The sequence below is a fragment of the Vipera berus genome, assembly GCF_964194415.1.
Source record: "Vipera berus genome assembly, chromosome: 3".
Lineage (NCBI taxonomy): Eukaryota > Metazoa > Chordata > Lepidosauria > Squamata > Viperidae > Vipera > Vipera berus.
In genome coordinates, this window is record NC_138204.1 from 118,326,546 (window position 1) to 118,346,084 (window position 19,539).

The 19,539-nt window shown below is 38.4% G+C and overlaps 1 protein-coding gene across 5 annotated transcripts in view; it reads left to right on the forward strand.

Moving 5' to 3' along the window:
- Positions 1 to 16,162, forward strand: part of PDE4DIP (phosphodiesterase 4D interacting protein) — a 116,115-nt gene extending 99,953 nt beyond the window's left edge. For 4 of the 5 annotated variants that reach the window (XM_081323242.1, XM_081323243.1, XM_081323239.1 and 1 more), the window contains 7 exons: positions 4,290 to 4,484; positions 9,344 to 9,559; positions 10,416 to 10,547; positions 11,229 to 11,406; positions 13,822 to 13,946; positions 14,201 to 14,367; positions 14,744 to 16,162. In XM_081323242.1, coding sequence (XP_081179368.1) covers positions 4,290 to 4,484; positions 9,344 to 9,559; positions 10,416 to 10,547; positions 11,229 to 11,406; positions 13,822 to 13,946; positions 14,201 to 14,367; positions 14,744 to 14,917 — 1,187 coding nt within the window. In that variant the 3' untranslated portion in view covers positions 14,918 to 16,162. The remainder of the gene's footprint in view (positions 1 to 4,289; positions 4,485 to 9,343; positions 9,560 to 10,415; positions 10,548 to 11,228; positions 11,407 to 13,821; positions 13,947 to 14,200; positions 14,368 to 14,743) is intronic. The other variant, XM_081323241.1, reaches the window with a different exon arrangement.
- Positions 16,163 to 19,539: the final 3,377 nt, after the last annotated feature.

Sequence of the window (19,539 nt, forward strand, 5' to 3'; positions counted from 1 at the left end):
TGTTTTCCTGGGTGCATCTCATAGTTTCTAATGTATCTGCCTCTTCTCCTCCCTTGCATTTTATGGCAGGATGCCAGCAAAGCGAGGTGTACTGAAGGCAGGCCTGACAGTTACTTCCAATGTTCAGCACGTATTAACAAATTTAAAAACTTTTCACCCCTATAAGCTTACTGACACATATCTCTTCATCCCGTATCCCTCCCTTATATATAAGCAGATCAATAAAACAAAATATTTAATCCTGGTGTCAGCAGGAAGTCAATAACGTGTGGCCAGAAATGACAGAAAATTGTCATACTTTAACTTTGGTCAGATAAATCTATTTTATGTTCCTTCCATTTACTCTTAACAGTTTTAATCTTTAATTCAATCAAATACTGTTGTAGGATTTGATTTTTCTTCAGTTATTTTTATCCCATTTCATATATTTCATCAATGTTCTAACAAGCTTCTTTTGTAGATGCACTAAGAAAACATTTTCCAGGTGATTTTCTTAGTATATCCTTTGTATTTCCTTTTTAATTTTTAAACTTCAACCAGTATTTAGTAAGCGTGTTGTCTGGGTTTACATATTTAACATTAATAGTAATACAGTTTCCATTCCTACCGTTTATTCCATTTTTCTAACCATTTATAAAAAATTTCCCATGTTTGGAAGTATTCTGAATCTTGTTTCCCTTTCATTTTCAAGGTGACCCTATCCATTTCTTCACAGTCCAGAATTTTCTTAATTATATCTTCTTCAGATGGTATTTCTTTGTTTTTATAATATTGAGCAGATGTAATTCTCGCTGCTAATACATGTAATGTTAAGTATACACATTTGTTATCACAGTTTTCTGAAATTATACCTAACACAAATAGTTCTGGTTTATAGTCTACATATCTTCCTGTCATCTTCTCTAGCCATCTAGGTGTTTTTGACCAAAAGTTCTTTGCTTTAGGGCAGGGCTTTTCAACCATTGGCACCTGGCAGGTGGTACGCAACCATCCTAGAAAATTGGTAGAGGAAGAGGGGACTGAGCTGAACCGGTGGCAGCACTGCACAAGCCTGAGTGAGAGATGGCTGGAGCTGCACGGCTGTCAGGGCTCAGCGGAAGCGCCAGGATCAGTGCCGCTTTTCAGCTGATCAGCGTTTCTTCGGGGCTGTCAAGGCTCAGTGCAAGCACCAGGATCAGAACCAGGCTCCAGCTGGAGCTTGATGCTGATCCTGGCACTTCTGCTGAGCCTAGAAGAAGTGCCAATCAGCTGGAATGTTACAGTATCTCCATGGTCTTGTGATTTACATTCAGATGCTTGGCAACTGATACATATTTATGACGGTCACAGTGTCCCAGGGTCATGTGAAGTGACCAAAACCTGCTGCAACCACCCAGCAGATGGGGGGGGGAAGAATAAAAACCAAACACCCCCACCCCACCCCACCCCTGCTGCCAATCCTCAACAGAAATGCTCACAACAATGAAAACCTCGGACAGGAGGAAGAGCGCCACCGGTCAGGCAGGTGTCTTGCTCAGCTGTGGCTTGGGGGGCTCTTTTTTCAGTGCCATTGTAACTTCGAACAGTCACTAAGGGAACTGTTGTAAGTTGAGGACTACCTGTACTTCATCACTTTTTTCCTTTTCTTTTTTTTTTTTTGGTCATCACGTTTTTGACACCTTGCTAGGCGACTGGTATTGCCATATCCTAAAAGTGGTACAATGAGTGAAAAGGTTGAAAAGCCCTGCTTTAGGGCATGTCCACCAAACATGGTAATACGTGCCTGGATTTTGTCTACATTTCCAACAATTGCTAGATATATTTTTAAACATTTTTGCTAATCTTGCTGATGGTAAGTGCCATGTGTAGAACATTTTATATACATTTTCTTTATAAGTAGCTGCTCTTGTTATTTTATGGTTTCTTTCCCATATGTATTGCCATTTTTCTCTTTACCTTGTGCCCATTTTTTTTTGCTCATTATCATTGTTTCTTCAACTTGTTCACCTTCCATCTTTAAATTTAATTAATTTAATTTTTAATTTTAATTCCATTTATATCCCGCCCTTCTCCGAAGACTCAGGGCGGCTTACAAGCTTAGCAGTAGCCTTCATTCTATGTATATGCCTGCTTGTTAGGGCTTTGACACACACCCCAAGCGGCATTATTACAAAGTCAGCTTATTGCCCCCAACAATCTGGGTCCTCATTTTACCTACCTCGGAAGGATGGAAGGCTGAGTCAACCTTGAGCCTGGTGGGACTCGAACCTGCACTAATTGCAGGCAGCTGGTCTTACTTAAGGAGGCATTAGCCCACTGCTCCACCAAGGCTCCTAAATTTAACAGAAAACTACAGTTTCTTAATCAGTTTGCAATCTGATAACAATAGTATCTGGTCAAAGGTTGACTGATCTTTGTAAAAACCATATATTTTTGCATCTTTCTCATATCTCATTTGCATTTGAAAATGTGGCCAGCATGATAGTTCTATGCCCTGTTCTTCCAATTCTTGTTTAGTTTGTAGTTTCCCATCTGTATACAAAATATCTTTATAGGTCACAAGTTGCTCATAATTAAATTTGGGTGTACAAACACCTCCATTGTCAAACTCTATCCTGGTATTTTCATATAAATTCTTGATTTTATCTTTTCCCATGTCAGAAGCAATGCATTTCTTAGTGGTTTTGAAAGTTCTTCCCATACCATACAAAGGCATGCCATCCAAGTTGTAGATCATGCCCCTCTAGGTATAATAATCTAATCTTTCTAAGGGTTATCCACTTTTAACCAAGTTAGTACAGCTGCTTGATAGTATAAAACCCAATCTAGTAGCCCAACGCCTCCATTTTCTTTCGCTTCTTCTAACATTTTCAATCCAGTTCTAGCCTTTTTCCCTTGCCCAATAAATTTCAATATTGATGCATTTAATTCATCAAAAAATTCTCATTTTTTATCCTTTTTGTTTGAAATAAAAAAGTAGTTTTGGTAGGATATTCATTTTGACGGTATTCATCCCAAAATTGATAGTTGTACATTTTCCCCCTTTTCCAGATCCAGTTTTATTTGTTTTAGCAATCTTATATAATTCTTTTATTGTTGCACATCTTGCTGTTAAGTAAATTCCCAAATATTTAACTTCTTTAACTATTTGAAGGTTTGTTTGTTTTTTGCTAATTGATTTTTTTTGCTTTTCTGTTAGATTTTTAGTTAGCAGTTTAGTCTTTTCTCTGCCACTTCTCCAAATTCTTCTATTTTCTCCTTAAGTTTAGTGCTTGTTTCAAGCAGTTCTTCCAATTTGAAAACCAAGTCATCTGCAAATGCTTGTAGCTTATATTTTTCATCTTTTGTCTCCAATCCTTTAATTTCTATATCTTGCCTGATATTTCTGTTCAATACTTCCAGTGTTAATATAAATAATAATGGAGATAAAGGACATCCTTGCCTTGTGCCTTAAGGTTTGCCTGGATGCTTTTAGCACTTTAAAAAAGGCAAAACTAAGCAGCAGGCAGAATTGACCAGTAATTGGGCTGCCTGCAGGCATACTGCTGCCAATTTCATTTCCTGAAGTGCTGTTGGGCTCTACTAACAGCCCGGCTTGCAGGAACTATGCTAAATAAGCTTGCTATCACCACACTGTTATTTTAAAAAGGAAAAGAAAATCCTTCCCAATGAATGGTGATGTGTGTAGAAATAGCTGTACATGGTGGCTCAGTGGGTTAGGACTCTGAGCTTGTCGACCAGAAGGTCGGGAGTTTGGCGGGTCAAATCCCAAGTGCTGCATAACAGAATGAGTGCCTGTTACTCGTCCCAGCTTCTGCTAACCTAGCAGTTCGAAAGCACGTAAAAATACAAGTAGAAAAATAGGGAGCGCTACGGTGGGAAGGTAACAGCATTCCGTGCGCCTTTGGTGTCTAGTCATGCTGGCCACATGACCACGGAGATGTCCTCAGAGAAGCGCTGGCTCTTTGGCTTTGAAACGGAGATGAGCACCGGCCCCTAGAGTCGGAAAGAACTAGCACGCATGTGCGGGGGAAACTTTACCTTTACCTTTACCTAGTACTGGTAGATAAGCTGCTTCTTTTGTTTCTTCTTGGTTTATCTTAAACAATCTATTAAAAAGTGTTCAGCATGCCTTCTTAGCTGCTCATCTAAATTTTGGCTCAGCAGTATTCATAATTACCACCACGTTTAAAAAAAGAGGAAACGTTATTCTGTTTAACAATCTGTATCTTTTGGGAACAATCTGTTTCCTCAGGATGTCCTAATTTAACCTGCCAGTCTCTTTGTTTCTCCTCTTTTTCCATCTCTAGGCTTTTATGATGACTCCTTGTCCAAGCCAACAGGTTTGCTTTTGGCTTCACTGGACTCAAAACCATCCTCCTGCGTGTCTTTCGGACCCCCATCTTCATGCTCAAGGCCCCTGCTTGGCTGCTGCAGAACGCCAGCCTTCTCCCTGACTGAGGCTCAGCAGGAGTTGCACATGCTACAGAAACAACTTGGAGAAAGTGAGCTTTCCTGGCCCAGCACCCCATCTGGCATGTAGCTTTGCATGATGTGCCTAACCTTTTCTGCATGGTACCTTCATCACTGCCAAGGATAGCATAGACCATTGTTTGCTTCTTTCCTTGGTGATTTGTGGCTGACCTTTTAGAGGTTCCAAATATAAAATACAGCTTAGCAGGTTTAGTGTAGTGGTGAAGGTGCTGGTGTAGAAACCAGGAGACTGTGAGTGTTAGACCTTTAGGCATGAAACCCGGATGGGTCACCTTGGGCTAGTCACTCTCTCAGTCCAGCCTTCTTCACAAGTTCATTGTTAGGGAAAAGAGGAGGGAGTGTTATTTATATAAAAAAGTTGAGTTATTTATATTATTTATAAAAAAAATAATAGAGGGGATAAAAAAATCATAGATAAATTCACTGGTGTGATTTATTTGGAGCTTCTATGGAAGGAATTAATATTGTTCTGCTCCATGAGGAAGTTCAGATAGTTTGATCAGAGGTAGTCAACAGTTTAGCAAAACTGCTGCAGAAAATTCTTAAAGTGAACATAACAACTAAACCAGAAACTTTCCTGGGTCTAATGGAAAGAGAACTGGAAAAAAAAAATGGAACTCTGATTTTATATATGGTGACGGCAGCAAGATTGCTCTATTCCCCAAAGTGGAAAGATTCCTCGATTCCTACCATGGACGAATGGCTACAAAAGGTAGATGGAATTAGCAGAGCTGGCCAAATTGTGTTGATAAAAGAACATAAGTACTTTTGTTTCTACTTGGAAACTGCTTCTGGACTTTGTGTTGAGGTGGAAAAAAATGATATGATTTTGTGTTTTACCGATTAGACTGATTTGCCGATACAGAAATGGCTAGTGCATACTACTATAGAAATGTAAAAAGTTGAGATTTGATTTTAATGTCTGATTTTACTGCAACAGAGAGAGTCGGAAGTCAATATCTTTTGTTTCTTTCTCTCCCTTTCTTCACCCATTTTTGTTTTCCCTTTTTTTACGGTTGTCCCCTACTATTTGTGTAAGGACCTGCCTCAATTAAGCCTCCCAAGAAAGCAGAACTTTTGAAACTTGCATTGTCTCAACAGGAACTTTTATTGGAAGGCATTCACAGCAGGATAGTAAGGCAGGATCTGAAGATTTCCCAGGTGAAACGTTATATTAAAAGAACCCTTTCAAACCCCACCCCAACTGTCCATCTGGCTGGTTCAAATTAAGCCAATTCATAGGTGTCAAATTGTTGAGAGAAGAACCAATAAGGCTGTCAGGTTTTTCTGTGTCTTCTTCCCTCCGCCTGGAGATAAGGTAGATGGCCAGAGGCACATTCCATTCTCACACCAAGAAAGATACTTCAAAGAGTATAGAACAAAGCAAAGGCAATACACTGCAGAATACTCATGTCCCCTCCCCACATTAGAATGGCAGAATCCGAAAAATGAAAGTATAGGAAAGGCAAAATGCATTGGAGTTCTGACAATTTGCTTTTGTATTTTCACATTTTATATTATAAATGAATAAAACTAATTTTAAAAAACAGTTTAGCAAAACTGCCAGGCTGTGGTGAACTTAATTGTAATTTGGTTTCTGTGAACATGAATTACATGACTTTGATGTTTCATTGCAGCACAAGACACTAAAATACAAACTAGTCAATCACACTTTGGGCTACCATACTATATGGATACTATTCTTGAGCATGTATATGTTGTATAAATCCAGAAATCTGGATTGAATATACTCTGATTAAGTGAATCATGGGTAAGGATCTTGTATAAAGACCTTCAGTGATCATCACTGTTTTCCTACTATATACATGTATATTCCCTCCCGAAAGAGAACAATGGGTTGGAAGAGCAGATATATCTTCCTGTGAATAAGAAAGTATTTAATTGCCCCTTTTAAGATAGAGAGGTTGAACTAAACAGTCAGATTACTACTGCAGTACCAAAAGGTTAATGCCCTAACTTCTCATTAATTAAAAGAAAAATCCTGAAGGCTATTGACATCCATGATGAGAGTGGGTCAAAAAAAGGAATAATATTTATTAAACTCCAACTCTCAAGGAATCTGGAAGCTGACTACAATTAAAGAAATTATAATAAAATCAATAAAGGATAAAAGATAAAGATACAAGATACAAGGGAAACAGACTAGATGGGAAAAAACCCAGTACCTAAGGCTTGGGTGAAGAGCCATTTTAAACTATAGCAGAGTGGGAACCATCCAGATCTCAGGGGGAACCCCATTCCAGAGGATGATGATGGTGGACACTGATTTGCAATATAGGTTTTGCCTTTTTTGGACAAGCATTAACATCTCTCTCACGCACACACAAAGGGGTAGGCCTTGCATAAGTTTCCCATTCCGCCATCTTGCCCATTTTGACACACCCAAACAGATACATGTCCATGGATTCTGTTAAAGCAGGCTGTTCTTATGTAGGGTTTGGTAAGAGTCTCCCATGCATCAACTACAGCTAAATTCATTCTTTGATTACCATTCTGCCCAGGGCTTCTAAAGTCGGACAGACACATATAGGAAGAACAAAAATGTACATACAGATGCAATATGTTACTTCTTTACATGACAAGAAAATAAAATATTTCCTATTGACCTCTTCTGGCAAAAAATTCCAGGAATCATGCTCTATAAGAAATTCCAGCCTCTGATGTCCTGTTATTTGTTTCTGATCATTAAAACGCTTTTAATGAAACATTTTTGAGAAAGGAAGGAAAAAAGAAACAAAAAAGAGGCAAAAGATGTGAAGAAAAATAAAACACAAAGTGAATAGATATGGAATATAGAAGCATCACAGAATTAAATAAATAAATATTTTCAATATTTCATTAGTTTTACAAAGCTGAACCTTATGGGATTTTAAAAACCACAACCATTGTTAGTATATATCATCAATGGCAATAAAGCAAGTATAAACCATGAAAATAAAGTAATTTCAGCTTGAAGAATGAAAAGTAGAAAATTATGACTTTACTGGAAGCCAATTTCAGATATATGGAATGTATGGAATTTTATAACGTATTTATTATAATTATAATAAAAATGATTTCCAAGTTGTATTATTTTTCAAAAGCAAAGTTATTCTGAACACAGTCCTACTACCACAACTGAATTACTCATTCTTCTGCAGAAGGAACCAGAACTAATGTTTTCTGATTGCATCTAATTTCTTTTACCTACCAATACCATTGTTGATAATTTGATTTCATCTCCTGGTAAAAAGTCTGTGAGGCATTAGTATTACTGAAACTTGACAAGTATCACTTTGAACCATGAGATGGATGGCAAATAAATTTAATAATAATCTACTTACCAAGGAAGATAGGCACATCAGATGGTTGAAGAAGAAAAATGGGCATTGGAAGAACATACGAAGAACAGTGAAGAAGATGTACTGAAGTTAGTATACCAGGAAGCCTTGCTACATACTGGAGAGTCCAATCTGGGCTACAAAAATAGAGCCATGGGAAGACAAAGTATTACACGGCCAGTACATTAAAAAAACAACACTAGCAGGCAAGGTAGATAACAAACCTGGCAATGGAAAATTCAAGGATAATTCATAAAAGAGGGGATAATTCTGGCTGCACAAGACTAAGCCTTAAGAACAAATGCATACAAAGCTAGAATTGAGAAGATAGCAAGACAGCAAGTGCCCTCTCTGCAAAGAAGCTTCATAAAGAGTGGACTACCCGGTTGGCTGCAGCAAGAAGATGGCACAGTCTGACTACAAATAATGGCATATCAAAGTAGCAACAATGGTGCACTGGAAGATCTGCAAGAAATACCATTTGCCTGCAAGCAAGAATTGGTGGGATCATAAAGAAGAGAAAGTAATAGAACCTAAGTTTCTGGGGAATAATAATAATAATAATAATAATAATAATAATAAGAAGAAGAAGAAGAAGAAGAAGAAGAAGAAGAAGAAGAAGAAGAAGAAGAAGAAGAAGAAGAAGAAGAAGAAGAAGAAGAAGAAGAAGAAGAAGAAGAAGAAGAAGAAGAAGAAGAAGAAGAAGAAGAAGTAGAAGTTGGAAGGGACCTTGGAGGTCATCTAGGTCATCTTTAGAATTCAAACAGACAGAGACCTCAGATTTAATTGTGGAAAACAAAGACAAAAATGGCAAAGAAAAATAGAAGAAAAAGATAATAAAATACAAAAACCTTCAAATAGAAATAAAACAACTGTAGCAAAAGAAAGCAAAGATAGTACCAGTAGTAATAGACACCTTGGGTGCAATCCCAAAGCATCTGTGGAGCACCACTTGAACATCATCAGCATTTACAAAATCAATTGCAAAAGGCAGCCTTATTCGAAACAGCTTACATCCGGCAGCAATAACTTTAACACCATCAAACATAGACATCTGCCTATCCAAGATCCTTGGGAAGAACTTGGTGATTAAAAATGCCAAGTCCAGTCTAAATATCTGGCCGTCTGTGTGATGAACCATAATAATAATAATTGTCTGTAAAAACAGGGCTTGTCCCTGTAGAATTGTGCCAATGCACTGATACTTTCTAATTTCTGATACCCCTCAAAATACGCCTATGCTGTGGTGAAAGATTTGTCCATAGGACCTTCCCTAATCCTCTTTGTTCCAGGTTTGTTTGTTATTTATTAAATTTATATGTGCGTCCATGTCACAAAAAGTGACTGGGCAGTGTACAATGTAAAAGTGTGTTATATTTATACTGGTATAGATACTGCTATATACTGCATGTTCCTTTGTCTGTGGTAGCGGGCATGATATGTATCTCTCCTTTAGTAATTTATCTGTACCTTGGCTTCCAACTTTGCCATCAATAAAACAGAATAATTTATTGGCATTTTTCCTGCAGGTGGCAAAATTATCTCTTCCAAAAACAGCCGTCATCCTTGCCACCATGTTCCTCACTTATTTCATGTAGAAAATACTGCTAATTGGAAGACTAAATCCAAAGAACAATTGGAGGAAAGCTGCATCCCCCCACGTACTCATCCATGCAGGCAGCCTCAGGAGGGACTTGCCTCTGCATCATGTTGCCCACCCACCCTTCCTACACATAAACCCTCACGTAAGTTCTGTGATTCTACCCTTTGGTGAATATGTGAGAAATTATTTAGAATAGAATAGAGCTGGAAGGGATCTTGGAGGTCTTCTAGTCCAGCCCCCTGCTCAAGCAGGAGAACCTATACCATCTCAGATGTCATCCCTATTTTTATTTTCTTTAAACTAGCCAAATCCAAGTCCTGCAGCCTTCATATGTTTTAGTCTCCAGTTGCTCTTCTCTGAACTTTTTCCAAGGCCTCAGCATCTGTTTGTAGTATGGTAACCAAAATTCTTCGCATTATTTGAGGTGTAGTCTTACTAGGTTTTTATAAAGCGGTACTAATACTTCATGTAATCTTGATTCTATGCCTCCGTTTATACAACCCAGGAATGTATTGGCTTTTTTGGCTGCTGCTGCACACTGCTGGCTCATAGTCAAGTGATCGTCCACTAGGACTCCAAGGTCCCTCTCACAGTTACTGTTTTTGAGCCAGGTCTCGTCTAATCTGTACTTAAATCTTTGATTTTTCCTGTCTAAATATAAAACATTGCTTTTCTCCACGTTAAACTTATTTTGTTGGATAGGGCCCATTGTTCAAGTATGTCAAGATCTCTTTGGATCCTGAGGTCTTCTGGGTCATAAACAAATTGATCCTTTGAGTTACTTAGGACATTACATGTAAGAGCTAAACACATAAGAAATCAGTTTCAAGAGTTTCTTTGGGTATTTTTTCCCCTTAGGGATAGAATGCATGATAATATCATGACGTTAAAAGTTTTAATGAATTTCTTAAGGTGCCAAAGTTAGCTCTTACCTTCTGAACACTATCATGATTCTCTTTTTCATTTTGTTTGCACCCTTTGTTTTTGAATTAATATAGGTGCTGATTTTCTAGAGGAACACATGTTTGAGATTCGAAGTCTCTGGCAGTGTCTAGAGAAGTCCATCTATACCAATGACCGTTTGCGGGAACAACTGGAAATATATCTCACCTCAGTGGCAAAGAGAAATGGTGCGAAAGAAGCAGAATCATCTGCTCTTGGAGTGTCAGATATAACATGCATGTGCTGTCAGCAATACCTAGATCTTCCCCCCATTCTCATCCCCTAGTTCAACAACAGGAAAAATGCTTTAATGGTGTAAATAAGATTACAAATGGCAACAAGTTTTGATAAGCACATTAGACATTACTAAAGCACAAGTTATGGTTATTAAAGTTGTTAAAATCAAAAGTTATTAGACATTTCTAGAGAGTCTGGCCAATGAAAAACAATAATTTGATGAAGTGATTGTGATTGCCACAACTTCATTTTCATTATAAAACCTTTGCTGCAAAGGTTTTAAGTATGGAACGACCTCAGTCTTTAGTATTTTGAGTCATATAACTGAATATAAAAATCTAGTTTAAAAAAGCCTGCTCTATTTTGCTCTTATAAGTAAAGTTTTATTATGTCCAACCATTAGGGCAAGTGACTTCTGAATTCTGAGCTCCTTTAATGACTAGCGTCTATTCATTAGTTTTGTTATCTACTAGCATATCAATTTAAGAGAACTTGTAAAATTCAGCTTTTGGAGAGACCAAACATCTAGAAAGCAACATTCTTATGCCAACAAATATATCTCTATATTATAAGACTTCCTTAATAAATTCATATATTACAAGATCACCTCAGATACCTCTCTCAATTTCCAGAGCTGGAGCAGCTGCAGAAGGCTCTGCTTGAGTCACATTCAAAACTCCATGATGGCAAGCTGAAGCTGGAATGGCAGCGGATTGAGCAGCAGCGACTACAGGAAGACATTCAGAGCAAGCAGCAAGATCTTGCACTGCTTCAAAAGGAGGTCATAGCTTTACAGATGAACAATTCCAGGTAGGATAAGCTGGTGGGAAATCTGCTGAAAAAGGGCATAGAAAAGAAGGGTGGACTTTTTTTTTCTTGACCTGGTACTTACGGAATTCCATACTAATTTTTTGATCTTGAGATGGAAGGGGGTGTATTTTATGAGTAAGGTGACTGATTCGTCAGATGGGTTATCTTTAAAATATCTAAAGAGCTCTATGGAATTAGGCCATCTGGTTCACCATTTTGTATCACAGTTGGATGCATTTATGAAACTCACTGGACTGGATGGCCAGGGTTTTCTTCCACTGCTGCTTTTAGTGATGTGCATCTTCACAAGGACTGGTCTGGTCTGACAAAAAATTTACCATGGCAGAGGTTTGTTGAGGATCACTGTTCTTTCAATCCTAGCATTTAATCCATAAAATCTTTTGAACAATAATGTTAGTTCTACCGTGTCATTAAATTCCATGAAAAATAGACGGATTTGTAACTGGCTGACAAACCACATTCAATGTGTAGCCCTTACTGGAACTGCATCTACAAGGAGGGAAGAGGGCAGTATTGTACCCCAAGGTTCCATTTTAGGCCCAGTACTGTTCAGTATCTTCATAAATGGGCTGCATAAAGAACTCTCTGACAAATTGAAAGATAAAAAAGACAAGTATAGAAAGTGGAAAGAGGGGCACATAACTAAGTCAGAATATCAGCAAATAGCCAGAGCCTGCAAAGATGAAGTGAGGAAAGCTAAGCCTCAAAATGTACTAAGGCTTGCGACCAAAGTGAACAATAACAAAAAAAGCTTCTTTCAACATGTAAAAAACAAGAAAAAAGTGAAGGAATGATTGGTCCATTAGTGGGTGAAAGTGGCAAGAAGGTGACAAGCAACAGGGAGAAAGCAGAACTATTTAACTATTTAACTATTTAACTCATTTTTTGTCTTTACACAAAGGGAAAAAACAAACCATGCTATCAAAAATAGTTCCATAAAAAACAGAATAGAAACACAAGTTAAGATAGGCAAGAAAATGATAAGTGAGCACCTGTCCAGTTTAGATGAGTTCAAATCACCAGGACCAGATGGATTACACCCCAAGATTCTCAAGGAACTGGCAGATGTGATCTCAGAACCACTGAACTATATTTTTCAAAGATCCTGGAGGACTGGGGAACTACCAGAGGATTGGAAAAGAGCTGATGTAGTTCCCATCTTCAAAAAAGGAAAAAAAATGGATCCAGGAAATTACAGACCTATCAGTCTGACCTCAATACCTGGGAAGATTCTGGAAAAGATAATCAAACAACGAATCAGCAAGCACCTAGAGGCAAACAAAGTCATTACTAAAAGCCAACATGGGTTTGTCAAAAACAGATCAGTGATAAAGGGGGGGGGCTTATAACTACTTAATAAACTTTCCAGAGAAGAAGATTTTGCTCCATGAAGTCAAGCTGGAAGGAGTGAGGATCTAGGATGGATTTTTCTTTGACATTTGTAATTGAAAGAAAGTCTTAATCCAAAATTTTATAATGTAATTTTCATATGTTTAAGTAATTCATAAAGTATGCAAAATGTTATTGAAAATGTATTTGAGAAGGATGTTTATAAAAAAAATATTCTATAAGGGTAGTTTGGAGGGCGGGATCTAAATTTAATACTGCAGTTCAAACCCTGTATATTAAGAAGTTAAAAAAAGATGCATTCGAAAGTTTTGATTCTAGAAAAATGTTTAGAGAAATAAGATCAAAGTATTTTTAAAAATATAGTGACCATTTTTAATAAAAATGATAGATGACAAAGATTATTAGGTGCAAATAGAAATACATATTATTTCCATAGCCAGGAAGATAAAACAGGAATAGTTAAATTGATCATTTTATTCAAAGAGGAGAATATATTTGAGTACGGTATGTTTTTCATTTGGGTATCACTTCTGGATATTGTTCTTGTGATAGAAAAAAAATGAATGACTTTGGTTTATCTATCAGATAGACTTTTTGTTAAAGAATAGCTAATTATTTATTGTGTAAAAACAAAAAGTTTAGGCTGTAGGTTTTTATCTTGTACTGTGTTAAAAAGAGTTGGAAGTCAAAGCCTTTTTTTCCCCTTGTACCTCACACCTTCTTTTCCCCCTCTCCTTTTCTTTCCCTTAATTTCCTATTTCTATTTTTCTTTGTATGTTATATATTAAATAAATAAAAATAGAATGTCTCAATTATCTGGGATAGTTTGAGGATTCCTGCCCGGGGAAGGAGACCTTCAAATTCTCTTGTAATCTGTTGATTCGATTTGTGAGGAAATTCAGTCTCTTTCCATGAGACTTCAATGAAATCTTCAGTGAGCAGGTTTTGGCAGAACATTTGTATGAACACTGCAGTGACATCTGACATTCAGCCAATGGAAACCTCAATCATGACTCTTGTTTGCTGGTGGGGGGATTTTTGCAGGCTTCAGCAGAGAATGATAATGCTTCAGCAGCAGTGTGAAGAAAACAGAGTGCTCTTCCAGACCCAGAAGGCTGAATTGTGTGTCTATGAAGCACAGCAGGGACCACTGCAGAAGGCAGTCTCTGGTATGTCCTTACTCCTCCTCTCCACTCAAGCTTTGCTAGTATACTATAGGATGTTAAGTTAAAATATTCTAAGATATCAGAAAGCAGTAGGTCCATCTGAAGCTTCCTGAACAAATACTATACTTCTCTTTTTCTTTCTGTGGTTGTAGGAAACAGCAACTGAGTCACTGTACAGGAACTATAGTTGCTGATGCCAGAGCAGTCCAGAACTGCAACTTCCAACTTAGGCTAACAGTGTGGTTCTTCCTTTGTAGGGGAGCATAAACTGCTGCTGACAGAAGATGACAAAAAACAAGGAATTCATGTCATAGGATACCTTCAGGACTATAATACTCTTAAGAAACAGATTTTGGATGCCAAGACTCGAATCCACCAAATGGCATCACTTCTGCAGCCTCACCTGAAACTACAGGACAACATGGTAACTGGGAAGATTACGCTGCTGAGGACAGAGTACTTTCATTGAGATTTAAATTCCTTAAGGGTTCCATCTTTCACCACTGGAAACAGTTTTGACCAATGTTCTGAATGTCCAGGATAAATGATAATTTATAACCCACCTCCATATTATTGGGAATGGTGCACTGCTGGGCTCTTTCAAGCTAGGGATGGTAAGCTTCTAACCCAAGAGTGAGACAGAACATTTATGAAAAGGTACTTCATGGAGATGAGAGGTGTTGCAAGAGAGATGAGAAAACTATATTCCTTCACCAGAGGGAGGAAGGAAACATCAGAGGCTACCAAGGAGTGAGGAAAATATAAGATATTTGCATTGACCAACCTCTCTATTTCCACAGATTTTCTGCCAAGAAAACACTAGGAAACTACTCATCCATACCAGCACTTTGCATCAGATCCTGGAGAATTCCACTTCCCTCCTTGCAATGTTTTGGAGAGCATCATCTCCCATGCCTCTCAGCCCAGCTCAAATAAGGCAACCCACAAAGGAAAGTATCTTGCTATTACTGTAGAGCAGTTTCTCCCCACTGGAAAATTTGAGGTGACAATTTGATTGGCCTGGGTAAATAGTAGCTGGAAATCCATCTCAATATTGTAGAATTCTAAAAAACCTTTTCCAGTTCCGTTTAAATAGCGTTGATTGGGTTTTCTCTCTATGCCAGTATATTGCAAAATTCCCCCCAAATCATGTTAGGGTGTTTGGAAGCCAACCATTTTCCCATCCGGTGACCTAAGTACCAATCCTAGAGCTGTGTCCTTTGATAAGAACATGCCCCCTCACCTCTATACTCTTCAAGATGGTTTATCTTCCCTTCCCTCTTTTGCTTGGTACTCTCTTTAGCTTTTTAGACAACTCAGGATGATTTCCAAGTGCCTCTTATTTGCATCATAAAGTTTATTAGGGTGAATTATTAAGGGAATATTAGGGGGAGAATTATTGGGGGAATATAAAGGGAACAAGGAAGCAACATTGTTAAGTTGATACCACTTCCCCTATTCTTCAATGCGTGGCAGAGATGGCCCTATTTGCCCAGTCCATTGCAGTCGACCAGACATTCCGCATTGCTCCATCTAGAATTTCTGGTGATCATTCTGAACAGTTTAGAATTGCTGGGGCTGGGAAGCTCTTCCGTGCTATTGTTGACAACATCTGTAACAAACATAGGGAGCAGTAGGGTGGCAGATAGATGGATGAGGAAATAAGAAAGGGGGGGTGTACAGATGTCAACAGTAAGAAAAGAATACGTTAAAAATGGGGATATTGATGGAGCTGCAAATACCAGTGGGACTAGCATCTACAGATATAGCTTGGCAATCACAAAACTGAGAAATTAAAATAGGGAGCTAAAAGAACAGAGAATAGATAGCTCTATGAATTTGGCTCTAGATATGCTCATCCTTAATTTCCCACTACCACCATAAATATACTTTTATGTTGGCTCAGGGAGTTCTACATAGTTTTCAAATATAGTACTTTAGAAGACTGGGAAGAATTTTAAAATACATTCTCTTCACATGCGAAATGTTCAGTCCGTCTAATCTTTCAGAGCACTCTATACATCTAGGTAACTTGATAAACTATAAGCTTCCTTTTTTAAATAATATGCAATTATTGTAGTCATCCTAAGAAATAAAATACTTGTTTTCACAGGATCAGACAGTAGCTGAAGAAATCCAAATACTCAGAGCCAAATTGGCTGAGCAAGAGAATCGTGTGCAGAGTGCTAACCATATCAAAGGAAGTGTGGAGAATTTCATTCTCACTCACTGTAAGTGTCCTGTTTCATGGAATGGATTGGATAGGACCACGTTCCTGTTTCTGGTAGTCAAGCATCCCAAGAGCATAACTCTAGAGCATTAATGACTCTGTCTGTATGTCACAGTCTCTCCCCACTACATTTTATTCTCTACATCTCGATCCATTCTTGATGGAGTTTGAGGCAAGAAATCTGTAGAAGAGGGGGAGATCTGACATATTTACCTTGCAAGTTTACAGTAGTTACTCCTGCAGGATCATGGGAATTTTGTGATAGAAGGGGTGGTGTCCTCCTAGAATTTTCAACTGTCGAATGCCCAACAAGCTTTGGAAATCTTTTCCACATGTCACTGAGCTACAAATACCTGTCTCAATGTACTCCTTGATGAAAAGGAAGAAAGTTAAATTTGCTAATGAAAGTTACAGTTATAAATTAGACAAAAAAGGCTAAAGAATCCTTATGAAACCCTCTTTCCAAAATGACAATGGGCTAAGTTTTTTTGGAGACAAAATTATTCCTCTTCGCTTGCTGAGTCGATATATCAGAAAGGAACATTTCACAAAGGTCTTGCCAAGGTAGGCAATTAACACAGAGATGAGTTGGAGACAAAGAAACTAATTCAAATTATGATTGACACTTTCTTTCCTACAGTGACTGGAACATACAATGTGCTGAAGAAAGCAAGAATCAACCTGGAGGTATGTTCACTTTCATCTCTCCTTCATAAGATGCTGGTATTCCAAGACTGAGGATAGAGAGAAGGAAAGCTATTAGTTTCCTGCTTCCCATTCTTGTTTTTTTACCTAGCTTTTTTACTTGTTTCTAACAAGGTAATATGGGCTTTTACACTCCTAAAGTGGAACTTAATATGCTAATATTGACTTCAAGGTGAATCTCTTCAGCAATTGACTCAGTTATACAAATGCCTCAGTCTTGACACCATAAATAGGCATCCTGCTCTTCTGTTCATAGGGCCATCTTTTGATCTATATTTTTGTGGCCAGAGCATTAAATTATAACTAAGGGTATTAGCATGTGTTAAAATAACTGCTGTGAATGCTTCAGGGTGGGATGAGATGTATTAGGACAGGGCTTTTCAACCAGTGGTACGGGTACCACCTGTGGTACATTGGTACCTGGCAGGTGGTACACGACCATCCTAGAAAAGTGGTAGTGGGGGAGGGGAATGAACTGAACCAGTGGCAGCACCGCACAAGCCTGAGCGAGAGATGGCTGGAGCTGCAGGGCTGTCAGGGCTCAATGGAAGGGCCAGGATCAGCGCTTCTTTGGGGCTGTCAGGGCTCAGTGGAAGCGCCAGGATCAGCGCTAGGCTGCAGCTGGAGCTCGGCGCTGATCCTGGTGCTTCTGAGCCCAGAAGAAGTGCTGATCAGCTGTAATGTTGCAGCATCTCCAGGGTCTTGTGATTTACATTCAGATGCTTGGCAACTGATTCATATTTATGATAGTCACAGTGTCCCAGGGTCATGTGAAGTGACCAAAACCTGCTGCAGCCACCCAGCAGATGGGGGGGGGAATAAAAACCAAACACCCCCACCCCATCCCCACTGCCAATCCTCAACAGAAATGCTCACAACAATGAAAACCTCGGACAGGAAGAAGAGCGCCGCCGGGCAGGCAGGTGTCTTGCTTGGCTGTGGCTTGGGTGGCACTTTTTTCAGTGCCATTGTAACTTTGAACAGTCACTAAGCGAACTGTTGTAAGTCGAGGACTACCTGTACTTCATCACTTTTTTCTTTTTCTTTTTTTTGGTCATCAAGTTTTTGACACCTTGCTAGGCGACTGGTGGTACTCGGATGTTGCCATATCCTAAAAGTGGTACAATGGGTGAAAAGGTTGAAAAGCCCTGGACTAGGAGACAAAGCCTAATAGAAATGCTAGCATCTTTTCTTTACATCATTTAATTACAGGGGACGTCCCAGCAGCCTAAATCCATTTCTTCCATTGGCCAGTGAAGCAACGGGTTCATCCACACATCAGACATATGGAGAAAGAAAAAATAGATTCAACATTCACTCCTAACCCATCTAGTTTTTTTTTCAAATCATCTCTTCATACGCTTTTCTCCTAGACTCAGTGGGAAATTTATTTGGAAATGCTCCAGACATTAGTGCAATGCAATCCCTGGACAAAAATTATGTATATCAGGTGTACAAATACAAATAGAGACTAGACTGTAATCAAAATGCTATTGCAAGAGAAAAGGAGACTGTAAAAATGACATCTCAGAGGTGTCCTAGTCTTAGTGTTTGATTCTTTGGAGTATGGTGCAAGAATCTGCATGCTGTTAGGATTAGGAAATTGATACATCATGCATTATCATTATTATTATATTTGGTTATACAGTCAGCCAGATGTTTAGATTGGATTTGGGATTTTCCTCCACCTATCAAGTCCTTCCCAAGGACAAGGAAAGCAGATGTATTTGTTTCATGGTGTTAAATATCATTACCAGGATGAAAGTTCTTCCCAGCTCTTTTGCAACTAAGTAATGCTGATTTTGTCGGCGCTGATGCTGCAGGTGTTTCAAATTGAACCCAATTATTGTAACAACCTTGCTCTTGGCAATAAGACCTGACAATAAGATCCACCTATTTGATGTTTTTATATATCTGAATTCCCATTTTTTTTAAAAAAAATCCTATCTGCAATTTACAGGTGGTGGAAATTGGCTCATAAATAGCATCATTTTTTTCTTATTCTCAGTATAAACAGGCCTGTACTGCCTAAAGAAGCCTTTCATATGATTGCAAACCACTGCCATTCTCTTGCCATTTCAAGAGCCTTTCAAGGTGAGTTTTAGGCCTGGAATTAGCTTGGAGGCCTTGAGAGATGACCTATTCTAGAAGAGGGAATCCCTGTGTGAAATGCAGCTTTTAAAGCCATCAGTGATGGTATCTTTCTTCTAAGCTGTTTAAATTAAGAACTGGGGATTTTTTTTGACAGTAGCTTTATTTGGATGACCAATAAGAGTAGAAAGTCTGGAGAACTAAGATTTACTCCTTCATATTTATGTTATATGTTTGTTCAACAATAAACCTGATGTGACCTATTGTAGAGTGTTTTACCTTTAATTTTCTATTAACCTAAAATGATTGACTGGATCATTGTAATGGTGTTCGGGATGAGGCTAAAAGAAGCAAATTCGTAGATTAGGACTGTTTCCTCCACATGATTTGTTCAGAAAAGGACAAAATACTTTTTGGTACAAAACAGAAATTTAGCAACTACAGTTCCTCTGAGATTGAGTAATCATGCTGACCAACAACCCCTAGGATGGACTATTACAGTGGAGTTGACAAAGGAGCAATGAGTTTGGGGGCCCTTGGCATCTGTGCAGGAATATTTTTGTCATGTTT